The sequence below is a fragment of the Pseudoliparis swirei genome, chromosome 5 (genome assembly GCF_029220125.1).
Source record: "Pseudoliparis swirei isolate HS2019 ecotype Mariana Trench chromosome 5, NWPU_hadal_v1, whole genome shotgun sequence".
Classification (NCBI taxonomy): Eukaryota; Metazoa; Chordata; class Actinopteri; order Perciformes; family Liparidae; genus Pseudoliparis; species Pseudoliparis swirei.
Genome location: NC_079392.1, coordinates 14,196,306 through 14,221,222, shown reverse-complemented (window position 1 = coordinate 14,221,222; position 24,917 = coordinate 14,196,306). Strand labels below are relative to the sequence as shown.

Genomic DNA, 24,917 nt, shown 5'->3' with positions numbered 1-24,917 from the left:
TACGTGCTGGTATTAGATTCACAAATTAGATATTCCAACAGAAACACAGAGCACTCCAACTCAAGCACGTCCAAGAGATCTGCAGCCTGACCCGGGTCTGACAGGGCCCACAGCCATTCCCACTGGCAATTGGTACTTAGGTGGAGATTCATGCCAATGGGTGAAGTTAATTAATGATTAGATGTGATGTGACTGCATCGTAGCCATGTCTAGATCAAGCTCCATGTACAGCGCTTGGTCTCCATCATCCTTGTGTCACCGTCTTATCCTCACATCTTTGTCTTAACAGGGGACAGATTTGGAGACCCTGAAGCAGTCGGCCAGGCTGGTCCACTACTGTGCCACCCCTCTCCTCTTCGACCCCGTCTTCCGCAAGAAGATCCAAGAGGAGCAGATGGCTCAGCCTCCAGTGAAGGTATGTCTGCCGGCCAGAGGAGGTCGGGATACACTCCTCACCCAGGTTCAGACGTTTACATGCTTTTTACATCACTACAAACTAGGGCTGTCAGCGTTAACGCGTTAATCTATGCGATTAATTTGGCCGCGATTAACGCACAAAAATATTTTAACGCAATTAACGCAACTTTGTTTACTTCCGGTGTGCGTTGAAGTTTTTGCACTCCTGTGAGTGTCAACCCGCGGCAGTCCGCCTCCTTCCTCCCGTCTGCTCCTCGGTATTCACAGAGAAACAGAGGGCGACGTGTCGGTGACGTGGGGCGGAAGATGCAGGTGACTTTTTTTTTTGCTCTGTCCGATGCGCGCGCAGACACGTCGGCATGGAGCTCTGCGGCGCGCGGGACGGAGAGCGGTGAAATGTTAACGACACGTCGAGACAGAATGACATGCTGCTGTAGAGACGACCAACAACAGACGTTTAGTTTAATAAAAGAACAAAGACGTCTTGAAGAAAAGAACCGTACATTACTTCTGCTGTAATCTGGCGCTATAGAGAAAATTACAGGGGGGCGGGGCCTCACCCTGATAGAATGGTGGGGGAAACACTGGGATGTGTCACATGCAAAAGACTTTAAAAGGTGAATTTAAAAATCGCAAAAATGCCCCCAGCCTCCGGAGGGTTAACGTGACATATTTGTCAGTTTACCAAGGCCACTGGTTCTGCTGTTGTTCAATGTTAAAGATGACAGGACCAATGGGGTCTCAAATACACCTTTGTTTACTAATCCGGATGTTTCACTGAAGAAACTATTTATCATCCACGATATTAAATACCTCGCTGACACTTTATAGGTAGAAGCCTCTTTGAAAACACAGCTCTGTGGTATTTTGAGTCTCTTTGTGGTTGTCTGAAGTGATTACTCGTTCATTAAGAAGATTTAGTCTTTAGAAGAAAAAAAAACTTTTAATCGCGATTAATGAATTTCAAAATGTGCGATTAATTAGTTAATTTTTTTTTATCGATTGACAGCCCTACTACAAACACAAAGTATACGAGGCATTCGGCTTGTCCTGTGTTGCAGCACATCTTTGGGATGTTTGAGATACATGAAACGGTGCAAACAGAAAGATACAGGGAGCTCACAGAGCTGCACACGACAGGCTCTTACTGTGGTTTGGGACGCGCACACCTCCACGCCAACACTTTGAGCCCAACATATGTGACATGGACCTGTGCTAGAGAGATTGGTTGGTCCTCCTACTTTTTCTCCTGCTCTGCCTCCTCCATGAAGGACCTGTTGGTCAGGTTCAGGGCTTGCTCTGTTCTGTTTCCATTGCCCGTGGATGTGGAAAATTATGAAGTTGTGACATTTTGGATGGACTTGAGTTGGTACACATGGTCCATGTTTATGGTCCAGGATGTTACCTACAAACTCCATAAAGCCTGGGTGCTCCGAGACAACAGGCAACCGTCTCACTCTGTGGAGAAGACTCTTGGTCTGAGCTCATCCTTGGCCAACTTATTTTGAGAGAGGACATATAATGGATTCATGAATACTAGGGAGGACAGTAATATATTTTCAGTCAAACAAGTTATTTTAATGGAGGCTGTTAGCCATAGTTTTAAGATATGTTTGTTTGCTTAAAGCAGGGGTGTCCAAACTTTTTGCAATGAGGGCCAATTGTGATAAAGTCAAGATGCCCGAGGGCCAATAGTTCATTTAAACATTTTTTTAAACCACAAAAGTTACATGAATATAGACTGTTATAAAACAATGTATTTTAACTGTCACAATTACTTTTATTTTTTAAATGACAATGTAACCACATATAATAGAACCAAGTCTGCCTTTCATTCAGTCAGATAACAATGAAAACGCTGTATATAGAATACCTTACATTTCTATGAGTTACATAACGTTGCTTAATGAACATTTTAAACAGGAATTATAAGTAATGCAAAGTGGTCTGTTATCATTACACTTACAAACTAATTAATTTTGCCCTTATCTTTTACTAGATCTTTTCAGAAACACAATAGTTTGTCACATCTACAGGTTTTTCACTGTTAATGACATATGTTACCGTTCAACACACTTCACATTTAGCTTATTGTGGCTGCAATTAACCTGTTTTGCACTGAATACCTTTTCAAGATAATATCAATAAAGTGCAACCTGTGACAAATTAAACCAAATAAGATCAATAATTTGGGCATAAAGAGTTTTACTGAGTGTTAGTTACACTGCATATATTTTCAAAATAACAAAAACGCGCAACCTTTGAAAAACAAAACAAGTGCAGATATGTTTGAGTCATCACGTTTTACTCTGTGTGATAAAATGGGCTTTCCACTTCACCTCTTTTTAAAACGGGGTTGCAGGCTTGATACGGCCACTCTCAATAATGCTCAATGTTGAGCTCTTGTTTTGAAGGGCAACAGCTGGAACGCTGAGAGGTAACACCTGGCAAGTCGCCAATAATCACTGTCAACTTTTCTCCTTTTTTTTGCCGTCGCCATGGCAAATAGGTTTCGAGAAGGGTTCACGCCACGGATGCAGAGCCAGATACATTAGAAAGGAGGAATTACGTCTTTCAAGTTTTTATGATTTATTTATTCTGACAGATCTGGCGGGCCACAAATAACACATTATATGACCGATGTCGCGGGCCATATGAAATCTGACCGCGGGCCACTATTGGCTCGCGGGCCGGACTTTGGACACCCCTGGCTTAAAGCCACCAGCAGGAACTTTCATATTGGTTTGATTTTGGCGGGCCTTGTGGATGAAACGTGAGTATGTAAGAGCACCAGAGTCCCTTTTTAAAACCTCTCATTTTACTGCATAAGGGTCTGACAGTCTGCTCAGCAAACTTCTGGTTCTGGTTCTCCCCATGCGTCCCTTCTCTTAAAGCCCAGAGAGGTTCTGATTCTGCTCCTGGCTGGAGGAGGAGTAGGAGCTCCTACTCCCGCTGCAGCTCAGACTGCTGGGCGGTCGCTGCAGTGAAGCCGGATCTGAGACTGGCCAGCTGGAGTCTGAGCTGAAGGAGTTTCTGGTGAACCTGAGAGAATTGGTCCCCGGTAGTCCCAATGACAAGCATTAAGAATAACCATATGTAAATAGCCAATGTTCTCCTCGATGGTCTTGTTTACTTCAAAAGGTCATACAGAGGAATCCATATTACATTGAGACTGTATTATAACCAGTTAAAAGTTCCTGTGAATAACTTTAATCGACACAATGGCAACAATGAGTCTTGTATGTTTACGAGAGGTCCGCTGTTCTGTTTGCCAGAAGCGCCATCGCTCCAGCGACTCCACGGCATCTAGTCGGGACCGGAGCTACAGCACCGACTCGGCCGACATGCTGCCCGGCCGTCTGAAAGAAGAAACCTGGCTGCAAGAGATTTCTAGCACCTTCCTCCAGCAGTACGTCCAGTACCTGCAGAGCATGGGCTTCATTCTGGTGCAGGTCCGGCCTCAGTCTCCAGCTCGCAGGTCTGTCTTGTTTTTTCTGTGTTTGGCCTCATATTTAAGGCTTCCCCTTCCCCCTCATGTAAAGTAGGCTCAAATGGATGTGAAACTCCAACAAAAGCACTGTGCACATGAATTAAGTAGATTTAATTTAACACCTTTTCTAGTTGTAGACCATTTTAAAACAATGTTAGGAGCTTTTTGCTCATATGAACTGGCTGAATGTCTCATGAGAATGGTAATGCTAAGTGTTGCGCGCCATCACTAAGCGTTTTTTCCTCATGTCTGCTCACTTTTTCGTGCAAAACTTCATTTCTGCCTCTTTTAGTCTCCTCCCTTCCTCCAGCACTCATCCGTTAGTCATCACATGTCTTTTGATCCTCGTCTGACCTCTGACCTCGCAGCGCTGCCCCCCGTGGCTGATGTAACCTGAGCAGATGCGGGGCACATGCCTGTCACTTTCGAGGCTCAGACCGTGGGGACTCTCTCTGAATTATGTCTCACGGCCCGGCTATGCGCTGCTAGCGGTCCGTTGTCCCTGGAGTCCAGACCTCTCTGGTTTAACCAGACCCTAACTCCCCCTCCCTCCCTCTCCCCCTCCCAATCTCTTTCAGCATCGCCCGGGCTCGTGCTGCCATGCTGAGCTCCATGTCATCTGAAGGGAGGATGTCTTTTTCTTATGTAAAGCAGAAGAGCGAGGACAGCCCTAAGGTTAGCGCTGACCTCAGAGATGCACACATCTTTTTCCACAAACACACACTTGGAATGGAGCCAGGCTGCCATTGTAACAGTGGCTTCTCTACATTTAAAGTGTCTCATTAAAAGTGAGTCCATGCGTACAAACACAGTTCTTCCATTTTTGTGACGCAGTAATAAAAAAATGCTGTGCAGTGCGGCACTCAACTAGCTGCGAGGCGTTTAGGAAGCATGGTGCATTTTTCTGTCAGGTAGTGGTAACCTTTTCATTGCTGCTAACGTCAGTGAGAGGTGGCTCCAATTAGAGTTTCCTTGTACTTTGTGGCACACTACCTCACCAACTCACAAATAGGGAATAGCCTATTTAATATATGAATATATATATATATTCATTTTTAGATGTGTGTATGTATATATATATATATATTTAGCTATATATATATATAAATAAATACACATGCAGTGCAGGACAGCTGAGCTGAGAGCAATTTGCATAAGTAGTTATTTTCACTGCTTTGCTTCGTCTCCAATCCACACGGCCGGTGCTGTGTTGAAGTCTGTTCCCCGTTCACATAGTGTTTCCTGTCTCAGTTCTTCCCAGGGTTGGAGTTAAGAGAGGGTCGGACATCCTCCCAAGGATGTAGTCACCGGTGCATGGGCACAAGTAAAACATAATCTTAAATCTCCCCTAATGACTTCTATAATCTTCTGGCATCTTTGTTGTAAGCTTTGCAGCTCGAAGCGATATTAAGCCTCTGTTCTGAAATATATGTTAATAAATGTAAATATATTCTTTTTTACTGTACCAGTCCTGATTACAAAAATAGTTTGAGAGTTTTATTACTCTTTTACTCTTCAATATCAGCACACAATATCAGCACCTGACTTAGGAACCAGCTGTGTCTGCCTTCATGAGATGAACTGTGATTGTATGACTGTTTTGTAAATGAACTTTGCAGATTGCAGCATCAGGCACCACCGCGTATCACCTCCAGAGGGCGCTGCCAGGCGGCATCGTGTTAATGGAACTGGCTTTTCAGGTGAGATTAGGATCGCGAAGGCCACTCAGAAGCACCGAGCTACCGGACATGTTGGACAAGACCCTAATGTATATCCGTCTGTGCCTTTTTAGCACATTTAGGACGCTTTATTATGTGTATTTTTATTTTTTTATAATGCCGACAACTTTCGTATTTTTAGAGACTTTATACTTCTTCCTAAAATAGTCAGTTTAATAACAAATATTGCAACATATTACAGTAACTGACACACTATTAAAAGATAATGTTGTCACTGGTGGTTTTTCAGTCTCTTTTGGTTGGTTCATCAGCTAAATGCTCATGTTAGCACGCTAAAAAGTCTCCTAATGTTAATAAAACCATGTTGATGATTGGTAGGTATCATGCCCACGATGTTCTCTACCTGAGTTTAGCGTGTTAGCATGCTATCAATATTGATATGATGATGGCACTCGATGAAAAAGTTTATTAGGATTCATCTCCTGGGGACCATGACATGTCTATAACGTTTCATGGTGTTCCATCCGATAGTTGATATTTCACTCTAAAGTGGTGGAGCAACTGCCTGACTGATGCTGCCATTTAGAAATAATCATGTAAACACACGCACCCTTCAAGCTCCTTAACCCTCAGTTTATTGCCCAGACTTTCTGTTTCGCAGCCCAAGCTGAGATAATCAATAATTCAATTTTCCCAGACTTGACAAAGCTCCTGCAGAGCCATAGAAGACATAAAACAACTTATTCTCTCAAGTTGAGAGAAGACAAGTGAAACAAGGCAAAGGGTTGGCTTTTACCCGAAGATACTAAAGGGACTAGGACTAATGTTTGATTACTTTTCAATGTATTAACAGTACAGTGCAGTGCACTACAGTGCAGTGCAGTACAGAGTCCACCGTCTGTTTTTCCAGCCAAACGTCAGAATTAGTTTCCTGGTGTCTGGGTTTTTGTTTTGTTCTTCATTACAGCTTTAAATAGCTGCTGTAGGTTAAGTAGGAGATACACGCACTGGGATTTAATGTTGTGCTTGTGTGGATGGACTATGCGGCTTAATTAGTCTGAGTTTCCATTGGAAGCCATTTGAAAGGTCTCTAACTATCATCCTGTCTCTTTAAAACCTGCAGCTATCCCGATGAACAGTAAAGTAAAGTTGTTGATGATTTTTTTCATGAAATATTCACGTGTTCTCTATATGCCTTCTCCTTCCTCCAGGGGTGTTACTTCTGTGTGAAGCAGTATGCACTGGAGTGTTCCCGCATTCCCATGGGCCAGACGGTCAACTCCCAGGTAAAAATGATTGACAGAAATCTGCACACTGAGCAGTGACTTTTCTTACCGTGGAGTTATGTGGGACTGAAAGCATGAAAGAGAGAGTGCGGGTCTACGGATCTCCTGTATAGCATTGGTTTTACATCAAGGTCCAGTTTCTGGGCCCTGAATTGGGTTCCAGGGTTTCTAGAAAAGGTCCCAGGAGTCAGAAAGTTTAAATGTTACAGATCTCTTTTTAAGGATTTGGGGCTGAAAAGGTTTGATTAGCCTCAGAAAGGTCCTGTCTGTAAAGATTGTGGCTACTGTCTGTCTTATAGAGTGGTGCGGTCCTAAAACGGAGAAAATGAGTCAGCAACTTTTCAATTCCAATTCCCTCCTCTCAAAGTCAGTTGGTTAAATGAATGTGTTTTTGGTGAGAGAAAAAAGGTCTGCTGTTAAACATTTTGTTCTACGATACAAAAGACGTCATGGACTAATGGAGCTTTTGCGTGTCAGCTCGGTGGTTGTGTCTAAATCAGACTTTACAGCCTTGTTGGGCTCACTCCGCGGTGAAGTTCAAAGCATAAGGTTAGCTTTTTGCTTGCTCACACTTCAAAAATCATAAATGTGCTGTTCATTCGTGAAGATTATCTTGCTCACTAAGTTTCATGAAAGTTTGTTTGCCTTACACTTATTTTCTGGAATGATCCAATAGAAGAATCCCATTGGCTTTGTTGTCTCAGTCTGTTTTGACTTGGTGGTCCATGGTGCAGGGATGTTTGAGAAGGCGTTGGATACTATTTGGTCTTTGCTGTAGTTCTGATATATTTTGTTGCTGTGATAACGTTGCTGGTTTTTTTTTTCGGTCTACATATTTGGGGCCAGATGGTCTTGGCTGAGTTTGGTTAATAGTCTGTGTGATGTCCCATTTCTGGGGTTATGTGTTGATGAAGTGTGTGCAGCTGGTGCTCTCTGGTGTCTCTGGTCATTCTTCGAACCAACAGTTATAACAGGATTAAGCTGAATTTGTTTTTGTTCATGTCAACCAATGCCATGAAACGACTGAGACCAACAATGGGTTAGTCTGTCTCTACATACGTTCTCACTTCCCTGTCTGTGGCTCTCCATCATGAATAATGTATTTGTCGGGGACTATTTTCAGCACATTCGGGGCCCTATTTCAATCACCCAAGATATGATCACATCTTGGAAATGAAATCCCATTTAGCAGAGTGCAAACAAACCAGACATCAACCGTGCATCATTTTGGCCTGCCCCGAGTTACTCAGAGAAGTCATGTTAATTAGCCACAGCTGACCTACCGCCAATGACGTTTGTTATTTTAACGTGTGACAGTGACAGTTAGCATCCGCGAAAAAAGAACATAAACATATGTTGTTTATGGTCATTTAAAATGACGAAAGAGTGATGCAGCGTTTTTAAAGGGAATGGGCTCTGAAAATGGCAGCTGAGTTGTCAGAATCCTTTGCATTGCATTTAATTGGGTGTAACACCATATTCAGTTTGACACTCGCTCTTTCGACCCACAGCACCAAGAAACATTGATTTACAGCACAACTATTATGACTCATTTACTTTAGACGTACAGTTGTTACTAATTATTACCATTATATGGACTATCATAAATTAGTTTTTTTTAAGTAGACAATGATAATATATCCAGGTCTGAGAATATTTGTTCATTTTGGAGAGCATCTCAATAGATTCTTTATGGACCTCAGTTTCTATCTACTGGATATCTTTTTTTGTTTTCGGTTCAGATCCTTTTGAAAGGTAACGCCTGTGAAGATGAAATCCTGAAGCTCTCTGAGAGCGATTCTTCATCCGGAAAGAAAATAACTTTGCTTGAGTACTTTCACTTACAGTGTGTTACTCACACTATGTCATTTTTTAGACTTCATTGCGTTATCCAATCTGTACATTGTCAGGCTGTGCATCCCAGAGATGTATGGCTACAAGAAAGAATTAGTTTTTTGTCCAACAGACAAACATGCACAGTTGCCTGAGGAGCTGAAGTATGTTTAAGGTACCGGCATAAAATGTGACTGAATAGGTGTTAAATGAGGTCAATTACATGAATTGGCTTTCATGTTTTTTCCTTCCTTAAATAATATGATCTACTTCCTGTTTTTGGATGCTGGGCCTTAAAGCAGAGGAATACTGCGGTCACCTGGACATCTTCTCTGAGGGACACGCTGTAGGCTAATTCAATTTTAAATTGGGTCACATCAATATTTTTAATAACAAAATCAATTAAATTCAGTTTATTTTGTATAGCCCAGAATCACAAATTACAAATGTGGGCCTTACAATCTGTACAAATATGACATCCCTGTCCCAGGACCTCACATCAGATCAGGAAAAACCCCCAAAGAAAACAGAAAAAAGGGAAGAGACCTTCAGGAGAGCAACAGAAGAGGATCTCTCTCCCCGGATGGACAGAAGTAATAGATGTCATGTGTACAGATGAACAGAGTTACAGAGTTACAACACATAAATATTACAGAAATGATAAATAATGAATAGTTGGCATGGACCACGATCCAGATTTCCCCAGATGTTTAAGATGATTAAGTTGATACTTGAAGCGACAGATATAATATGTTTGATTTATATCGCGTTTTATAGAAATCTCAGACGCTTTGACATAGTCATATGTCTCTTGACTTAAATTTGTTAAAGGTGCCATGTATAATTTTGGAAGCCTTTCTATTGTCGCTCAGCAAGTGTCAACATGGCGACGGCTTATCAGCGGCTCACCGCTAACGATGCTAACACTGCCAAAGACTACACAGCTATGTCAGAAACAACAGTAAAAAACAAAACAATCCTGAAAAGGGTTAGATAACAACACAGTAAGACTTCAGAGCTGATGGCTTTCGTGACATAACAATGCTCACTCCAAAGTGTGAAGAGCTTAGTGACATCACAGATGTCTTTAGGGACATCACATTGCTAACTCCAAACAATTTAGAGCTAATGGCTTTAGTTACATCACACTGCTCACTTCAACAGGTGAATGTATATATACATATATATAAATATATATGTATATATATGAATGTACATATAAATATATATACATGTATATGAATGTACATATACATATATATATACTTATGTGTGTGTATATATGTATGTATGTATACATACTTATGTGTGTGCATATGTATGTATGTTTATGTATGTATGAATATATACAGTATGAGGGGGTATTTATGACTGCATTTAATGTAAACAGCAACTTACTTGGAGGCATACAGCTACAATGGGGTAGCGAGTGTCACACTAAAAGAAGGACAACTGCCTTCACATTAGATGCGTGTTTAGTGAAACACACACAGGAGTTATTGTGTTTGTGTCAACAGTCGATGTATTTTTAGTTTGGAAGAAAACGATTGGGTTCTTGCTGTGACAATGCACCGGTAAATAATGATACATAAGTCAATATTGTGAATATGGGATGACTTATTGAATGTAGCAGAATGTATGCAAATACTTAATACTGACATTGGCACCAATGCCAGTATGTTAAGTATTTACATACATTTATACATGGTTTTAGTGTTAGTGATAGCTTGGTAAAATGGTCCACTCTACAATAGACATGATTTTCTTATATTGAACTCTGGTCACCAGTCGTATCAAGTGGAGGTCCACAGGTAAGGTTTGAGAAACCATGTTCCTATTGGAGTATCTCCTCAGTCTTCCTTTCCATCCATCTGTCTGTGTGTCTGCCTAGTCCCACCTCATGTCATCTCTCCATCAGGGCAGCCTCCTCACCAAACCTCGTTGCAAGCCGTTTCCAGATGCCCCCCCAGTATCTGACTGTGCGGTATGTCCCAGCCATTCTCAAGGGAGGGGTGTCTCACTACAATCAGGCTTCACCCCTCCCCGCCGCTCTGCTTGCTGCCATCAGTCCTGGTCTCTTCCTTTCCAAATCTTCATGTCTGTGTTTTTGTCTCTTTGGGAATGAATGCGTTTCAGTGTTCATTTTGTTCCTACTTGTGGGAGCCACAGTGTCTACAACTCACCGCTGGTCTATAAAGCTAGTAGCAGGTTTAGCTGGATGAAGATTGGGTTTACTTCGGCAAAGGTCTGGTATTGAAATATCTTCTTCTTTTTGAGGTTCAGGCCTTGAATATCAAGCTCTCGTTTGATTTCCTTTTTCGTCTTGACTTTCAACAGGCTGTCTGCTTGCTGGTTTGGGTGTCATGGGTTTCTCAGCTTGTATTATTCTAACTGTCTGTTCATTCGCTGTTGTCCCCTCTTCCCTTACTCTGATAATCTTACTATATTTCCTCTTGCATCTTTGGTTGCCAGTGGGTTGACTGAAGCTTGGACTTCCTTCCAGGCCTACTTCCACTATCAATTCTAGCATCTCTTTGTGTTTAAAGGGTCAATTATTGAATTACATGGGTCTGTAAACTGCTGCTGCTCTGCTCGCCAGAGATGATCCTTTCGACAGACTGACATTTGGTTGGATTTCCTGGATGTGGTTTGAATCTTCGTTAAGTGAGGGATTAATGTGTGTCAATGACTACATTTTTGAGCCAATATACAGTCGGGGCCATAAGTATTTCCACTGACACGTTTTTTTTATTTTCCTCTTTCTAATGTGGTCCACAGATTTGAAATGATGCAGTCAATATGTGGTTGAAGTGTAGGCTTTCAGCTTTAATGTAATGGATATACCAACACTATGGCATTAACTGTTTAGGAATTACAACTATGTGTACACAGTTTTCAGAGCCTCAAAAGTAATTGGACAATTGTCTTCCAAATGGTTTGATGGTCAGGTTTGGCCACTTCCCTCATTATTTCATTACAAAAAAAGCAGATAAAAAGGTCTGCAGATGATTAACAATGTTGAGTTTGCATTTGGTAGCAGGTCCAGGGAACTCTCAGCATGAGGACCAAAGAGGTGTCACTGAGACTGAAGGGGGCCATTAAAATGCTGACAAACTACACAAACCTATCGGACAGAAACATTAGGACCAACGGAGGACACGTAAAGTAGACGTAGCAGAATTCTTTCCTTGGTGAAGAAAACACTGAGATCAACTCTGGAGGAGGTGGGCGTGTCTTTGTCAAAGTCTACAATCAAGAGATGCCTTCATGAATCTGAATACAGAAGGTTTACAACAGGGTGCAAAACACTGGTACCACCGAAGAACAGGAAAGTCAGATTTGACGTTGCCAGAAAATATCTAAATAAACCTTATCAGTTTTAGATGAAGGTTCTTTGGAAGATGAAACCAAGAGTAACTTGTATCAGAATGATGGGAGGAGAAAAGTCTTAGAAAGAAAGGAACGGCTCCTGATCTGAAGCAAACCAGAACCTCTTGTTAACATGGTGGAGGCAGTGCTATGGTATGGGCTGTATGGCTGCCAATGGAACTGGGTCACTGGTGTTCATTGATGATGTCACAGCAGATAGAAGTAGCAGGATGAGTTTTGAGGTGTTTAGGGCTTTACTATCCGCTCAGATTCAGCCAAATGCTGCAAAACTGATTGGACGGATAATGACCCAGAAGTCAGTCACCTGATCTCAGTCCAAGTCCTTCACGCTTTTCATTACTTCAGATACAAGAGAAGGCAGAAAGACCCACAAACAGGAAGCACCTCAAGGAGGCTGCAGTAAAGTCCTGCAAAGCATCTCAAGGGAGGAAACCCAGCATTTGGTGATGACTATGGGTGTAAACTTCAGGCTACCATTGACTGCAAAGGATTTCCCTCAAAGTGTTACAAATTATCATTATATTTACTATTATGTTAGTTAGTTCAATTACTTCTGAACCTCTGAAAATGTGTAGGACTGTGTAAAGATTGCTGTAAACAGTTAATGCCATAGTTGTGTTGTAGCCTTTGAAATAAAATGTGTCACAGTCCAAATACTTATGTCCATGACTGCAAATGATGTGGGTTCCCCAGGGCTCAATTCTAGGGCCACCTCTGTTCAAATGACACATGTTCCTACGAGCGTAAATAAGGCAATGTTAGGGGAGCTGCATTCTTTAGTTAAAAACATACAGTATATATGGGGTTAAGTTTATTGGCTGATTCTAGTATTTTTATGATTTCGATACCCATGTAAAATATTTCACGTTTGATGACTTCACATACAAGCCAAACATATTTGCATTATTATTCTCATTATGATTAGTGATTCTAACATTCTCACATGTTTATAGACAATAACATTTTGGATGATGTATGTCCCTTATTCTTTCACAGTCCACCATTTGTTTATCAAGATGTTAACACACATCTCATTTCTGACCTCATATTTGAAATAAGTTACTTAAAAAACTACAAATATAAATCATTTGTTTTATTTAAAAGCAGAGCAGGTCGCTGGTAGGCATTAGGACATTTTACATGCATATTCAATCTGATGTGTTAATATCTGTAATAGTCACAAGAAACTTGGACTCAACCTTGCTATGATCCTCGCCACATGAAGACAGTCAAAGAAAATTGTCGAATTTATATCTTAGAAACTTTGTCACATCACTGTTCTAGCTATCACAACAAATGTCATTGTGTTTGTGTAATATATGTTTCATTATCTGTTTTTCCAGGACAGAAAGTGCAGAACAATTCTGAAAGTGAAATGTCAATAGATGTCACAATTTGTGAGGCTTTCCTATTATGACTGCTCTTTTCTCCTTTTTGTCATCATCATGCTTTGTGTAGTTGCTTCTTCTTGTATGACTCTGAATGATTACAGCTTCTCCCATCAATGTAGCCACTGTCATTAATTCCACTTCCGCTGAGAGAGGCTGGCGGGAGACGAGCTGCAGCCCGACGACTCAACCTGACAATTTGTTACACAGGGTGTTTGATTAGCTCGAACATGAACCGTTTGGGATAAAAGGTTCGGAAATAATAAATGTTAGCTTGACAGTCGAGAGGACAGATGCAGGAATCGTACTACCTCTGGGCTGAGGAGTTTTGTGTCGTCCCCGTGGCCTCCTGGCTCCATTGATGATAACAGGCTAAGAGTTCACACTTAATTTGTCTGCCAGACTGCAGGGAGCCCTGCCGGGGAGAGAAATGTTAATGTTTATCTTTTTCATTCCACTGTGCCAAAAGAATATCCTTCCTCCATATCTCTGCGGTGAGGGGCGGCGATAATGCTGAATGTCTCCTGCCCTCACGCTAGTTTCTGTTGAGACAGGAAGATGGTGCCGAAAGGTCCCGGAGTTGAAGGCGTTCTCTCGCTAAAGAGAGCCGTGCAGTTGGCCCTCGGCCTGTGATTTGATCAGCCTGTTTGTAAAGGTGCCAGGCAAATGGTCCAGATGAAAGTAAACGCAGCAGGAGCATTCAGCCCTACCCATAAACTCTCATTGCGCTGTAATTAACTGCACACTAGTCTCTCTCTGCAGCCATTCACATTTGCAATGAATGCTTTTGTCAGCCCCCTTTTGATGTCATTTAATTACATAAGATGTGAATGCGATTGGTATCCAAGTTGCTTACAAAAGGCTCTCACCAAGGAGCAGTGGGGCCTTAAGGTGCACAGGACAAAGCATTCGAGGCCGGCAGCAGCTTGAATGGCAGGTTGTACCCCTTCAAATGCAAAGCAGGTTCACTCGTGGATGTTGACACAGATAACTATTCAGACTTGCTATTTACTCCCGGCAATCTGTGTAATGAAAACAGCCAGACTTACCAAGGAGACACTTGTTTTTCCGTGACTTCTTTAGCCCCGTGACTGTCTGCTGGCGGCTGCGTGCCGGTCGTGACGGTGTCCACCCCTCTGTCTACAGCTCTCCATGCTCTTCACCGAGGAGTGCGACAAGGTGCGGGACCTGATGCACGTTCACTCCTTCAGCTACGACTTCCACCTGCGAGTGGTTCACCAGTACCTGGTCGGCTGCCACATGACGCTGCGCCAGGGCTACCAGCTCACCGACTTCCTGGACGACTTCATCTCCCATCACCCAGACATTCCCAAGTTTGGCCGCAACCACGTCTTCCAAGGTGACTCGGGTTTAAATATCATAATTAAATTCACCCTGCAAATCCCCATGGGTCGTCTAGAATCACCACACGGAGGTAGATCCAGTTAAAATGTGCGCTGACCACAGGAAGCTGTATAACTCCATGGGAATGCCTTGTGATGACCTCACAGTGGATCAAGAGTAGCGTGAGCAAACTGCTTTGGATTAGGCTTAAGTGGTGCAACAAATATGCAAATTGCATTCACAATGCATTCAAATCTACTGTAAGCCTCATGCTGGTACTCCATATGCCAGTATCCCAGTCTTGTTATAATTATGATATTTGTGACGACTGTATCTTGCTGTTGCTCCCAAGGAACATTTAGTTATGACCGTTTGATAATGCCACTTGAGCCAGAGAATTATTTATAAGCTGGGGGATGTATACATGCTTTATCCCCTTAGTGCTTATATCGTGACAAGCTGAAACATGAAACTTCACTCAATAACCGGAAATTATGTTCAGGTGCTACTTAATAAGAAATATGACTCCTGTTGGCCACACGGTGGCGCTTTCAGTAATGGCCTAAAATTACACACCCACGCCTGTCAACCCAAAAGTTTGATTGTCTTGATATTGGACAGCCATGTCACCTTAATGTGCTCTACAAACTACATATTGGACTATCTGAGTTTTGCCAGACCAAACTTTACGTATTTTGTGCCAAATGATATAAGTACACTTTTCTGTGGATAATTATTGGACCAATCTGATGGAATGTTCTCGAAAGATTGTTGGTCTCTTTTTGTTTTCAGGAGATTGAACAATAATTTCATAAGGACATGGCTCAGCACATAACTCGACCAAATTCAACAACCGTTAGGCCATTCATCACAAAACCGGCAGGATATGTCCCACAATCCGACTATAATTCAGAAATTGCAGGATATGTTTCATGATGATGTTGAACCACATGTGACCCACTATTTTGAAACTACTCAATAGTGGATGTCACCAGTCATAAACTTGTACATGGGCCCGGCGCAGCTTTGACCATAAGTCGCAGTTTGTCCAAACATCACCAAACTTGCTGGATATTTTTATTAAGCTGTTGAAACATGTCACTAAATGCCAAGATATATGCCTGAGGGTTACGATGAGTGACAGATTCAGTCCTTCTTTAGACCGACTCAAACAAGCTCAGGTGACTTTGTGAAGTCTGAAACTCGCTGGCTTTGATTTTGGCAATTGAGCTGCTTCTGTCCGTTGGGCCCAAAAGATCTTGAATCCAGAATGGCCATTTGCAGCTATGTAATACTTTTGTATTTGCATTCAGGTGTGAATCTGTGCTGCATATGTATGGCATCTCCTCAAGCTCGCCCCAAAGCTCACTGCTCGCCAAAATAGAATCGTTCAAATCTTTTTACTGCCAGAGTTCAATCCAAGCTGCTTCTACTGTTTTCCTCTTCATGATGTCTTAGGGAGCTCTCTTTCCGAGTCATTTGAGAGATAATGGAGATTGTGAATCGTGATCGTCTCTGGTCTATGTGTACGTCAGGGAGCTTCTCCATCTCCACGGGGATGATAACGGCTCATCAGCTCTACAACTACATCACTGACCACGCCAGCACCTACGGCATGAAGCCGCTCCGCATGTCCAAGGCTGCCGTCGCCACTGACAACAAGAAAGGGGCGTCTGACCTACACGAGTATGCACTGGTGGCTTTGTGGAACAGGTAGGAATACGTCCCAACCCCCTTGTACATCCATGACATACAGAGCTTCACTTCAACCTTCTCTGTCTCCTCTTCCTCCTTGTAGTTCGGGTTCCTACAAGGATCTGGAGGGCTTACGCCTCCATGATGACTTTGACGTGTCCCTGGTGGTGTGCCATAATGCTGCTCCATTTGAGGAACAGTCAGATGGGGAGAGGCATTTGTTGAGGTAAAGAGACATGAAAGAGGAGATGAGAGCCCGAAAAAGCAAAATGATGTCACACTAGTAAGTTAGTTAGTTTACCGAATATATATCAATTGAATAATTAATATAAATGGTGACTTGACTATGGAAGGAGTTGCTCATAGCAGCCCTAGTTTAGTTGTTTATATATTGTCCATATTGATAATCTAAAGTGGAGCCTGAATGATACTGGATTATAAGGTTGTCTATATTTAAGTTTAAAAAATCTTAACATTCTCCGCCTGCCGTTAAGCCTCAGGTGTTACGGTCACATGGCCACAGAGCGCCAAGCGGAGCAGAAAGCGATGTGGTAAATGTAATTTAATGTCATATCAGTCCAGATCTAATCAAAAGGAGCATATTAAATTGAAATACATGTCTTTTGAGAGGAATTTGTTTCTAGCAATAGAAACGATGTGACCGTGACTCTACAGAACTGTTCTCCTGATCTGGAATCCTTTATTGTCAACTGCAAAACCTTTTACTCCCCCTGTGAGTTCGCTTCATTGGTCCTGGTCGGTGTTTACATGCCGCCGCAGGGCAACGTGCAGGAGGCACAGGGGCTCATGCCTCTGTACCTCCCATCCCAACACCTCCCCCACCCCCTTCTCCAGTGACGACCCTCTCTCTTCTGGAGAGAGACGTCAACAGGCTGTTTAAAAAACAGAACGCCCGGCAAAGCAGTCGGCCCGGACTCTGTCTCCCCCTCCACCCTGAGGCATTGTGCTGACCAGCTGTCTCCGGTGTTTACAGACATTTTCAACACCTCCCTGGAGACATGCATGCTACGTACTAGTCCGCTTCAAGGTGTCAACCTTCATCCCCGTCCCCAAAAAACCTAGGATCACGGGACTACAGGCCCGTTGCCCTGACCTCTGGTCATGAAGTCTTTTCAACGCTTAGTCCTGTCCCACCTCAAAACCCTCACCGACCCTCATCTGGACCCCCTGCCATTTGCCTAAAGAGCCAACAGGTCTGTTGACGACGCCATCACCATGGCCCATGGCACATCCTCCACTATCTGGACTCCCACGGAACCTACGCTAGGATCCTGTTTGTAGACTTCAGCTCTGCCTTTAACACCATGGGAGATGAACATCAGCTCCATCACGAAGATCCTGAGGAGGTTGAAGAAATTCAAACTGCCCTTGACTCCATCCTCTGCTCTTCCATCACCGTCTGATTCGTTGCAGCCACTAACAAACACAAGGCTGCAGCGCATCATTCGCTCTGCTGAGAGGGGGATTGGATGCAATCTGCCGTCCCTTCAGGACCTGTTCGCTTCAAGGACCCTGAAGCGAGCAAGAAAGATTGTAGCCGACCGCTCTCACCCTGAACACAAGCTGTTTGAGTCTCTTCCCTCTGGCAGGAGGATGCGGTCTATCAGGACCAAGACCTCACGCCACACGAACAGTCTCCTGAGTCCACTACTGACCTACATGAACAGGTCCTGGTCCCCTACTGACCTCCATGAACAGGACCTGGTCCCCTACTGACCTCCATGAACAGGACCTGGTCCCCTACTGACCTCCATGAACAGGGTCCTGGTCCCCTACTGACCTCCATGAACAGGACCTGGTCCCCTACTGACCTCCATGAACAGGGTCCTGGTCCCCTACTGACCTCCATGAACAGGGTCCTGGTCCCCTACTGACCTCCATGAACAGGACCTGGTCCCCTACTGACCTACATGAACAGGACCTGGTCCCCTACTGACCTACATGAACAGGGTCCGGGTCCCCTACTGACCTACATGAACAGGACCTGGTCCCCTACTGACCTCCATGAACAGGGTCCTGGTCCCCTACTGACCTCCATGAACAGGACCTGGTCCCCTACTGACCTCCATGAACAGGGTCCTGGTCCCCTACTGACCTCCATGAACAGGACCTGGTCCCCTACTGACCTACATGAACAGGACCTGGTCCCCTACTGACCTACATGAACAGGTCCTGGTCCCCTACTGACCTCCATGAACAGGGTCCTGGTCCCCTACTGACCTCCATGAACAGGACCTGGTCCCCTACTGACCTACATGAACAGGTCCTGGTCCCCTACTGACCTACATGAACAGGACCTGGTCCCCTACTGACCTACATGAACAGGACCTGGTCCCCTACTGACCTACATGAACAGGGTCCGGGTCCCCTACTGACCTACATGAACAGGACCTGGTCCCCTACTGACCTACATGAACAGGACCTGGTCCCCTACTGACCTCTATGAACAGGGTCCTGGTCCCCTACTGACCTCCATGAACAGGACCTGGTCCCCTACTGACCTCCATGAACAGGGTCCTGGTCCCCTACTGACCTCCATGAACAGGACCTGGTCCCCTACTGACCTCCATGAACAGGGTCCTGGTCCCCTACTGACCTCCATGAACAGGACCTGGTCCCCTACTGACCTCCATGAACAGGGTCCTGGTCCCCTACTGACCTCCATGAACAGGACCTGGTCCCCTACTGACCTACATGAACAGGACCTGGTCCCCTACTGACCTCCATGAACAGGACCTGGTCCCCTACTGACCTCCATGAACAGGGTCCGGGTCCTCTACTGACTGACTCTGTCAACCGCAGGACAATTTCCTACCGGTCACTCCCCTGCACATCCCTTATTCTTCTGTACATTTAATACGTTTCAGTTATTGCACTGTGTTTTCATTGTTTCATGTTATTGTCCCATGTTGCTTCACCCGCCTTGACACATTCCTTGTATGTGAAAATATACTTGGCATTAAAAGGTTCTGATTCTGATTTCTCCCATTCCGTCATGCGCAGGCTGCGGTTCTATGTGATCATGACCAGTCAGAGGGAGCTCTTCCCTCGCCTCACGGCGGACATGCGGCGCTTCAAGAAGCTCCCTCAGATCCACCGTGATCCTGGGGAGCTGAGTGGCCGGCTCCCCCCGGATCGGACAGAGGCCTGCGGGTCACGCGGTGCCGAGCAGGACCTCTGGGAGGAAACGTCGCCCGAAGCCGCAGCCTCCTTGGCCCCGAGTGACGGCAATGAGTTTTACCCTCTGGCGGGGGGCGGCCGAGAGACCCAGGGGCTGCTCTACCCCTCCCCTCTGTTCCCCCTGCTCAGCACCGAGGTGGTGACGGCCCGCAGACAGATCCAGGCCAGCGTGGAGCAGGCCATGGGTCACTGCCGCAGGGACAACCTGTGGAGGAGGCTGTTCCACGGGGAGCACCTGGACAAGCTGAAGCTGACCAAGCTGTCGTTCAGCGAGCTGGAGGAGCTGCTGGAGGCTGTGCAGAGCCGCTCGGTGGGGGAGATCGACCCACAGCTGGTGAGACTCCCAATTCACATTCATCACCCTCCCTTTGACCAGCACTCGGCACTGATTCATGTCCAGGAAATTCATTTTGTTTTATTGTAACCTGGATCTCATTTACAGTCTGGCCATCATTCCTCTTGGGAATGAAAACAGTGTCTGAACAATAAGCACCTGGTGTATTGTTCAGATTTGGGAACATGGGGACGGCGCTTGATCGTGATAATATAACGATAATTACAATCCCTCCTCTTCATTGTGGAGGTTGGATAATTACCTTTTTGACGGTTACACCTACAGTCTGTGATCATATCTCTGGGTTTCATTTTGTTTGGGATAATATTGCATAATGATGGCGGGTGGAACAGTAATGTGTGTGATGTGTGTCGCTGTAGGACTGCTTCCTGACCATGAGTCCGGCCTGGTACCAGAGCCTGGTCAAGGTTCTCCTGAACCGCTTCCCTCAGAGCTGCAGACACTTTGATGACAACGGCATCCAGTATCTGGTGAGAAGATGCTCCTGCTCTGCGGTTGCGTTTCATCAAAGGGAGACGTGTAGCTTCAGCCTGCACAATGTCACACAACCGCTCTGTGTGTGTGGGGTCACTTTCCGACTGAGAGAGCTCCGTGTTTAGAGGTAAAATAGGACTCTCGAGGGATTATTGTTCATCTTGGGGGGGATAATTATGGGAGTTTATGAAAATGAGAGAGCTGCAGATCAGCACAGCCTGACCTCTCTTTTCTTTTAAGTAATCGTCCTGACATTCATTAGGATTATAAAACCATATAAATCCAAGACGGCAATGTTAATAACTCCTTTCAGCACAGTCCAGATATCCGCCTTCCACAATAAAAAACCCTAAACATTTAGTATTTGCAGATGTGTTTTTTGCATTTTCCTACCCTTAGTCGATAAATATTATTTTCAATTCAGTTTTATTTTGTACAGCCCAGAATCACAACTGAAAAATGTGCCTCAAAGAGCTTTACAATCTGTACCCATACGTCATCCCTGTCCCAGGACCTCACACCGGATCAGGAAAAACTCCCCCCAAAAAACGGCAAAAAAACTTAAAGGGGGAAGAAAGGGGAAGAAACCTTCAGAGAGCATCAGAGGAGGATCCCTCTCCCCGGATGGACAGAAGCAATAGATGTCATGTGTACAGAATGAACAGAGTTACAGAGTTACAACACATTCAATGAATATGACAGAAATGTATGAATAATGAGTCGTAGGCATGGACCAGACCTTCACAATCCATGTAAACAGAAGGAGGTAGAGAGGAGGGGCATCAGCAGGGCCATGGCAGGAGGCAGGGCTCAGGGGAAAGGGAGGCCAAAAGTCCAAAAGATGTTCTATGTTGAGGAACATTGAAGTATTGAGTAAAAGAAAATGTTCATGTTCATGCTCCTGTTGGGTCCACATTTGTCAGCATTTTATCATTGAACGTTTTCATTGATGATGATGATGATGATGATGATGAAGAAGATAAAAAAGATGAATCATTGTCAGTAGAAGGCTAAAAGTCCATCTAATCTACATCCACGTCTGTCCTCTTCGTTTCAGGCTGTTCTGAACCAGAAGTTCACCGACTGCTTTGTTTTGGTCTTTCTGGATGCCCAGGCTGGAAAAACAGTGAGATATCACAATGACATGACTAATATTATTGTTATTGTTATTATCGTGCAGTAGTGCAAACGTCTCAGCTCTGGTTCTTGTCCGTTTCCCTCCTTCTGCAGAGCCTAAAGGTCGTGTTTCGGGAGCCGCTGCCTTCGCAGCAACCGGCCGGCAGCAGCCCTCCTCCCCAGCTGGTGTCCATGTACCACCACCTGGAGTCCGTCATCAACACCGCCTGCTACAACCTCTGGACGGGACTGTTGTAGAGCAGATCAGAGCTGGACTGACTTCAGCGCATAGCCGACTGAAGTGTGGAAACGGGAAGCAGCAGTCTCTCGAGTTTTTGGGTTGAGTTCATGTGGGGGAGTATGTTCTACCAGCAGCTACGTGGAGCTCAGTTCTACTTTACCGCCATCACAAGCATTAAGAAAAGCACCAGACAGGCTGAGGTAGCTACTGTGTTTATGTCAGTGCCAAGGTCAGAAACCTAAACATGACCCAAACCAGGGGGGAAAAATCTGATTAAAACTAAATGGCTCCGAACTGGGTCCCATAAACCTCCATGAGCTGGCTCAGTATTAGCCTTAATTCTTATGGCTGTCCAGACCATAATAACTATATTTTAAAAGACGTCTGATGGAGGCTGGTGGTTCCATGGTTTTACTCTATGAAGATCACGTTACCAGGTTTCACAAGCCTGCCAGAGAACTACGGTGGCCTTCAGGTGACGTAAAAGTGTGAAAGTCTCTCTCGAGCCAGTGTTTGGTTTGTCCTTCTGGGCTCCTGTAGAAACATGGAGGACTCTGGAGAGGACCAGCTCCCCATGTCGATATGAAGGACTCACTCTAAGCTAGCTGAAACACAAGTGTTCTTAGCTTCACGTGATCATACACCCATGAAAACATAGTGATGAATATTATATTCCATTGCTACCAATAATCCTGTAAAATGCTCCACACTGGCCCTTTAAGTTATATTAATGATTAGATGGAGTATGTGAAGATATTCCAGTGTCGGCCGATGATGCTACCGCTCTGATCTGCATCACCTTTAAATCCTCCAGGTTCACAGTATGCAGCTGCTACCCACAATGCAGCTGGGAAGTGCACGCTTGGTTCAAAAGCAAATATATCTAAGGTATTTGGGAGTTTTAAGTTTCTCTCGACTATAGTGAAGTGTATTGAGCCGGACTACCTTCAAAAGAAATGAATTCACATATAATATAGACACAATATAAAGTCTGAAGTAAAACTAGAAGAGCTACTACACAAAGTTTGGTGAACACTTTGTGTCAACACTTCACGTTATCATCACGAGACGCGGCAGCTTTAACATTCACGGTACAGGTCAACACCCGCGGCGTGGAGCTCACACTGGACGTTGGCACACAATCCACATGTTTTTTTCCATTGCCGGTCCCAATAATGTTAATTCAACGCAGCCCCCGAGGCTGAAACGGCACCCTGAGTCTTTTTCGTCATTTGCCACGTGGCCGACTAAAGGTGCAGTTTGTGTTTAAATCAAGATGTTCCACTTGTAAGAGTTTGATTTGTGACTGAGAGGGTCTACGATGTCTGGACCCGGACACCCTGTTGAGTCGGGTCCTCAGGGTCGAGGTCCGTCTCAAGACTTCAAAACACAGAACCGTTGACTGATTGGCTTTGACCGTTCTAAAATTGGATGTGCCGTGTCCACGTCTCTGATGAGCAGAGTTCTCCCATGTCCTGGAGTCCTGAGCGCTGACTCATGTTCTGATGACGTGACTGTGAGGGAACCCTTGACGTGTTTTGCCGGTAGAGAAGATGCTGCGGTCTTTGTACTCATCTTTGACAGAACTACCCTCCATGTATGTCAGCATTTCAGATTCGTTATCACCCTCCAATGAACTCTTCTGCACAAGTGTCATCCTCCACAGCGTCGTTCCTGACCTTGGATCCTGATCGTATCTGTCGGTCTTCATGCCACAGCAGTGTTGTATGTGAGTGAGAGAGCTGGGACGGCTTTAATGTTCCGTTTGCAAAAGTGTCAAACCTCCTACCCCACTTGAACGCCACTGCCATACCCGGTGCCCTTAAGTGCCTTTCTTTCGCTCCCTTTTTGTTTTTATCCCCAAACCTATGAAGCGTTGTCGTAACATGAGCTCAGCATAGAAGGTGTCTGTGAAAGTGCCCGAGTCGGTTTGCGGAAAGATGATGAAAGCGTGTCGTATTAATTACTCTGCTGATTTGCATAACATCAAACATGTCATCAGAGCCGAGTGTTTACAGAACATGTTCAGGGTGATGAGTTTGAGGCTGCTGGCTGTTAAATGCCTCAATTTACAAGAGGGCAAGAAGCCAGCCTGATGGAGGCGTGGGTCCCCCAGTCCCCTCCTAACGACTTGCTCAGCAGACCGGGGTGGATTTTTTCACTGGAAGGAAGGCAAATGTTTGAGCTCATTTCTGGACATGAAATGGAGGCGAGACTTCGGTCTGAATGTTAAACACTGGATATGCAGAACTGTAACGACTTAGCCCTCAGCATTTTGTAACATAAACACTGCACTGTCTCGTACTGTCATGTAGATTATGTACATAGAGGACACTTTATACAGTATGTGAAATGCTAAATAAAGCAGGATGACTGAGAACTTTTGAAATGTACTTTTACGTGATCACAAACATCTGACTTTAAAAAGAGGAATGTGTCCGTCTGTGTTCTCACATCTCGAAAACCGCTCATCTGGTCTTTCGTGTTTGGTGCGTGTTTCGCTGAGAACCCCACGGAGTGCTTTGTGCACCATTCGGACCGACGAACGTAAAATGGCTCTGGACTTGTTATCCACAGCGGGTGTAAACAGGCTCACTTTTGATGCTGGGTATCTTAAGGCTACAACCCCCCCCCTTAAGGAACGGGCCACATGTGGAGGAATCTGAGGTGGATCGTCTTCTCACCTCCACCATCAACAGCTTGTAAAACAGTCAACCAACACCACTGCAGTCATTTAGATTTTTTTTTAAACAACAAACTGTCTGAATCATATCTTATGTCAGTTTACGGTGACACTTAGGTGGTATTAAAAAGTCCCATCTTAACCAAATATGGGAATTTAGCTATTACAGAACTATCATCCTAGGTTCTGATGTCATAGACCTCGTCGGAAAGTCATAAATAACTGACAAATGTCTGTATGGCAATGCAGACGGGAACATGTACACAATATGAACACTGAAATATAATGAGTGAAAGGCTTTAAATGATGTGATACGACGAGTGCT

General features: G+C 44.4%; 1 protein-coding gene across 6 annotated transcripts in view; it reads left to right on the top strand.

The window, feature by feature from the left end:
* The window catches only part of szt2 (SZT2 subunit of KICSTOR complex), a 95,240-nt gene extending 70,951 nt beyond the window's left edge, over window positions 1–24,289 (top strand). For 4 of the 6 annotated variants that reach the window (XM_056414259.1, XM_056414260.1, XM_056414258.1 and 1 more), the window contains 13 exons: window positions 290–415; window positions 3,693–3,895; window positions 4,486–4,582; window positions 5,527–5,607; window positions 6,798–6,872; window positions 10,624–10,689; window positions 14,630–14,843; window positions 16,363–16,540; window positions 16,626–16,748; window positions 19,547–20,057; window positions 20,438–20,548; window positions 21,610–21,678; window positions 21,783–24,289. In XM_056414259.1, the coding sequence (XP_056270234.1) occupies window positions 290–415; window positions 3,693–3,895; window positions 4,486–4,582; window positions 5,527–5,607; window positions 6,798–6,872; window positions 10,624–10,689; window positions 14,630–14,843; window positions 16,363–16,540; window positions 16,626–16,748; window positions 19,547–20,057; window positions 20,438–20,548; window positions 21,610–21,678; window positions 21,783–21,926 (1,998 nt within the window). In that variant the 3' untranslated portion in view covers window positions 21,927–24,289. Of the gene's footprint in view, window positions 1–289; window positions 416–3,692; window positions 3,896–4,485; window positions 4,583–5,526; window positions 5,608–6,797; window positions 6,873–10,623; window positions 10,690–14,629; window positions 14,844–16,362; window positions 16,541–16,625; window positions 16,749–19,546; window positions 20,058–20,437; window positions 20,549–21,609; window positions 21,679–21,782 lie in introns of those variants that run through there. The other 2 variants (XM_056414261.1, XM_056414262.1) reach the window with 2 other exon arrangements.
* The last annotated feature ends 628 nt before the right edge of the window (window positions 24,290–24,917 follow it).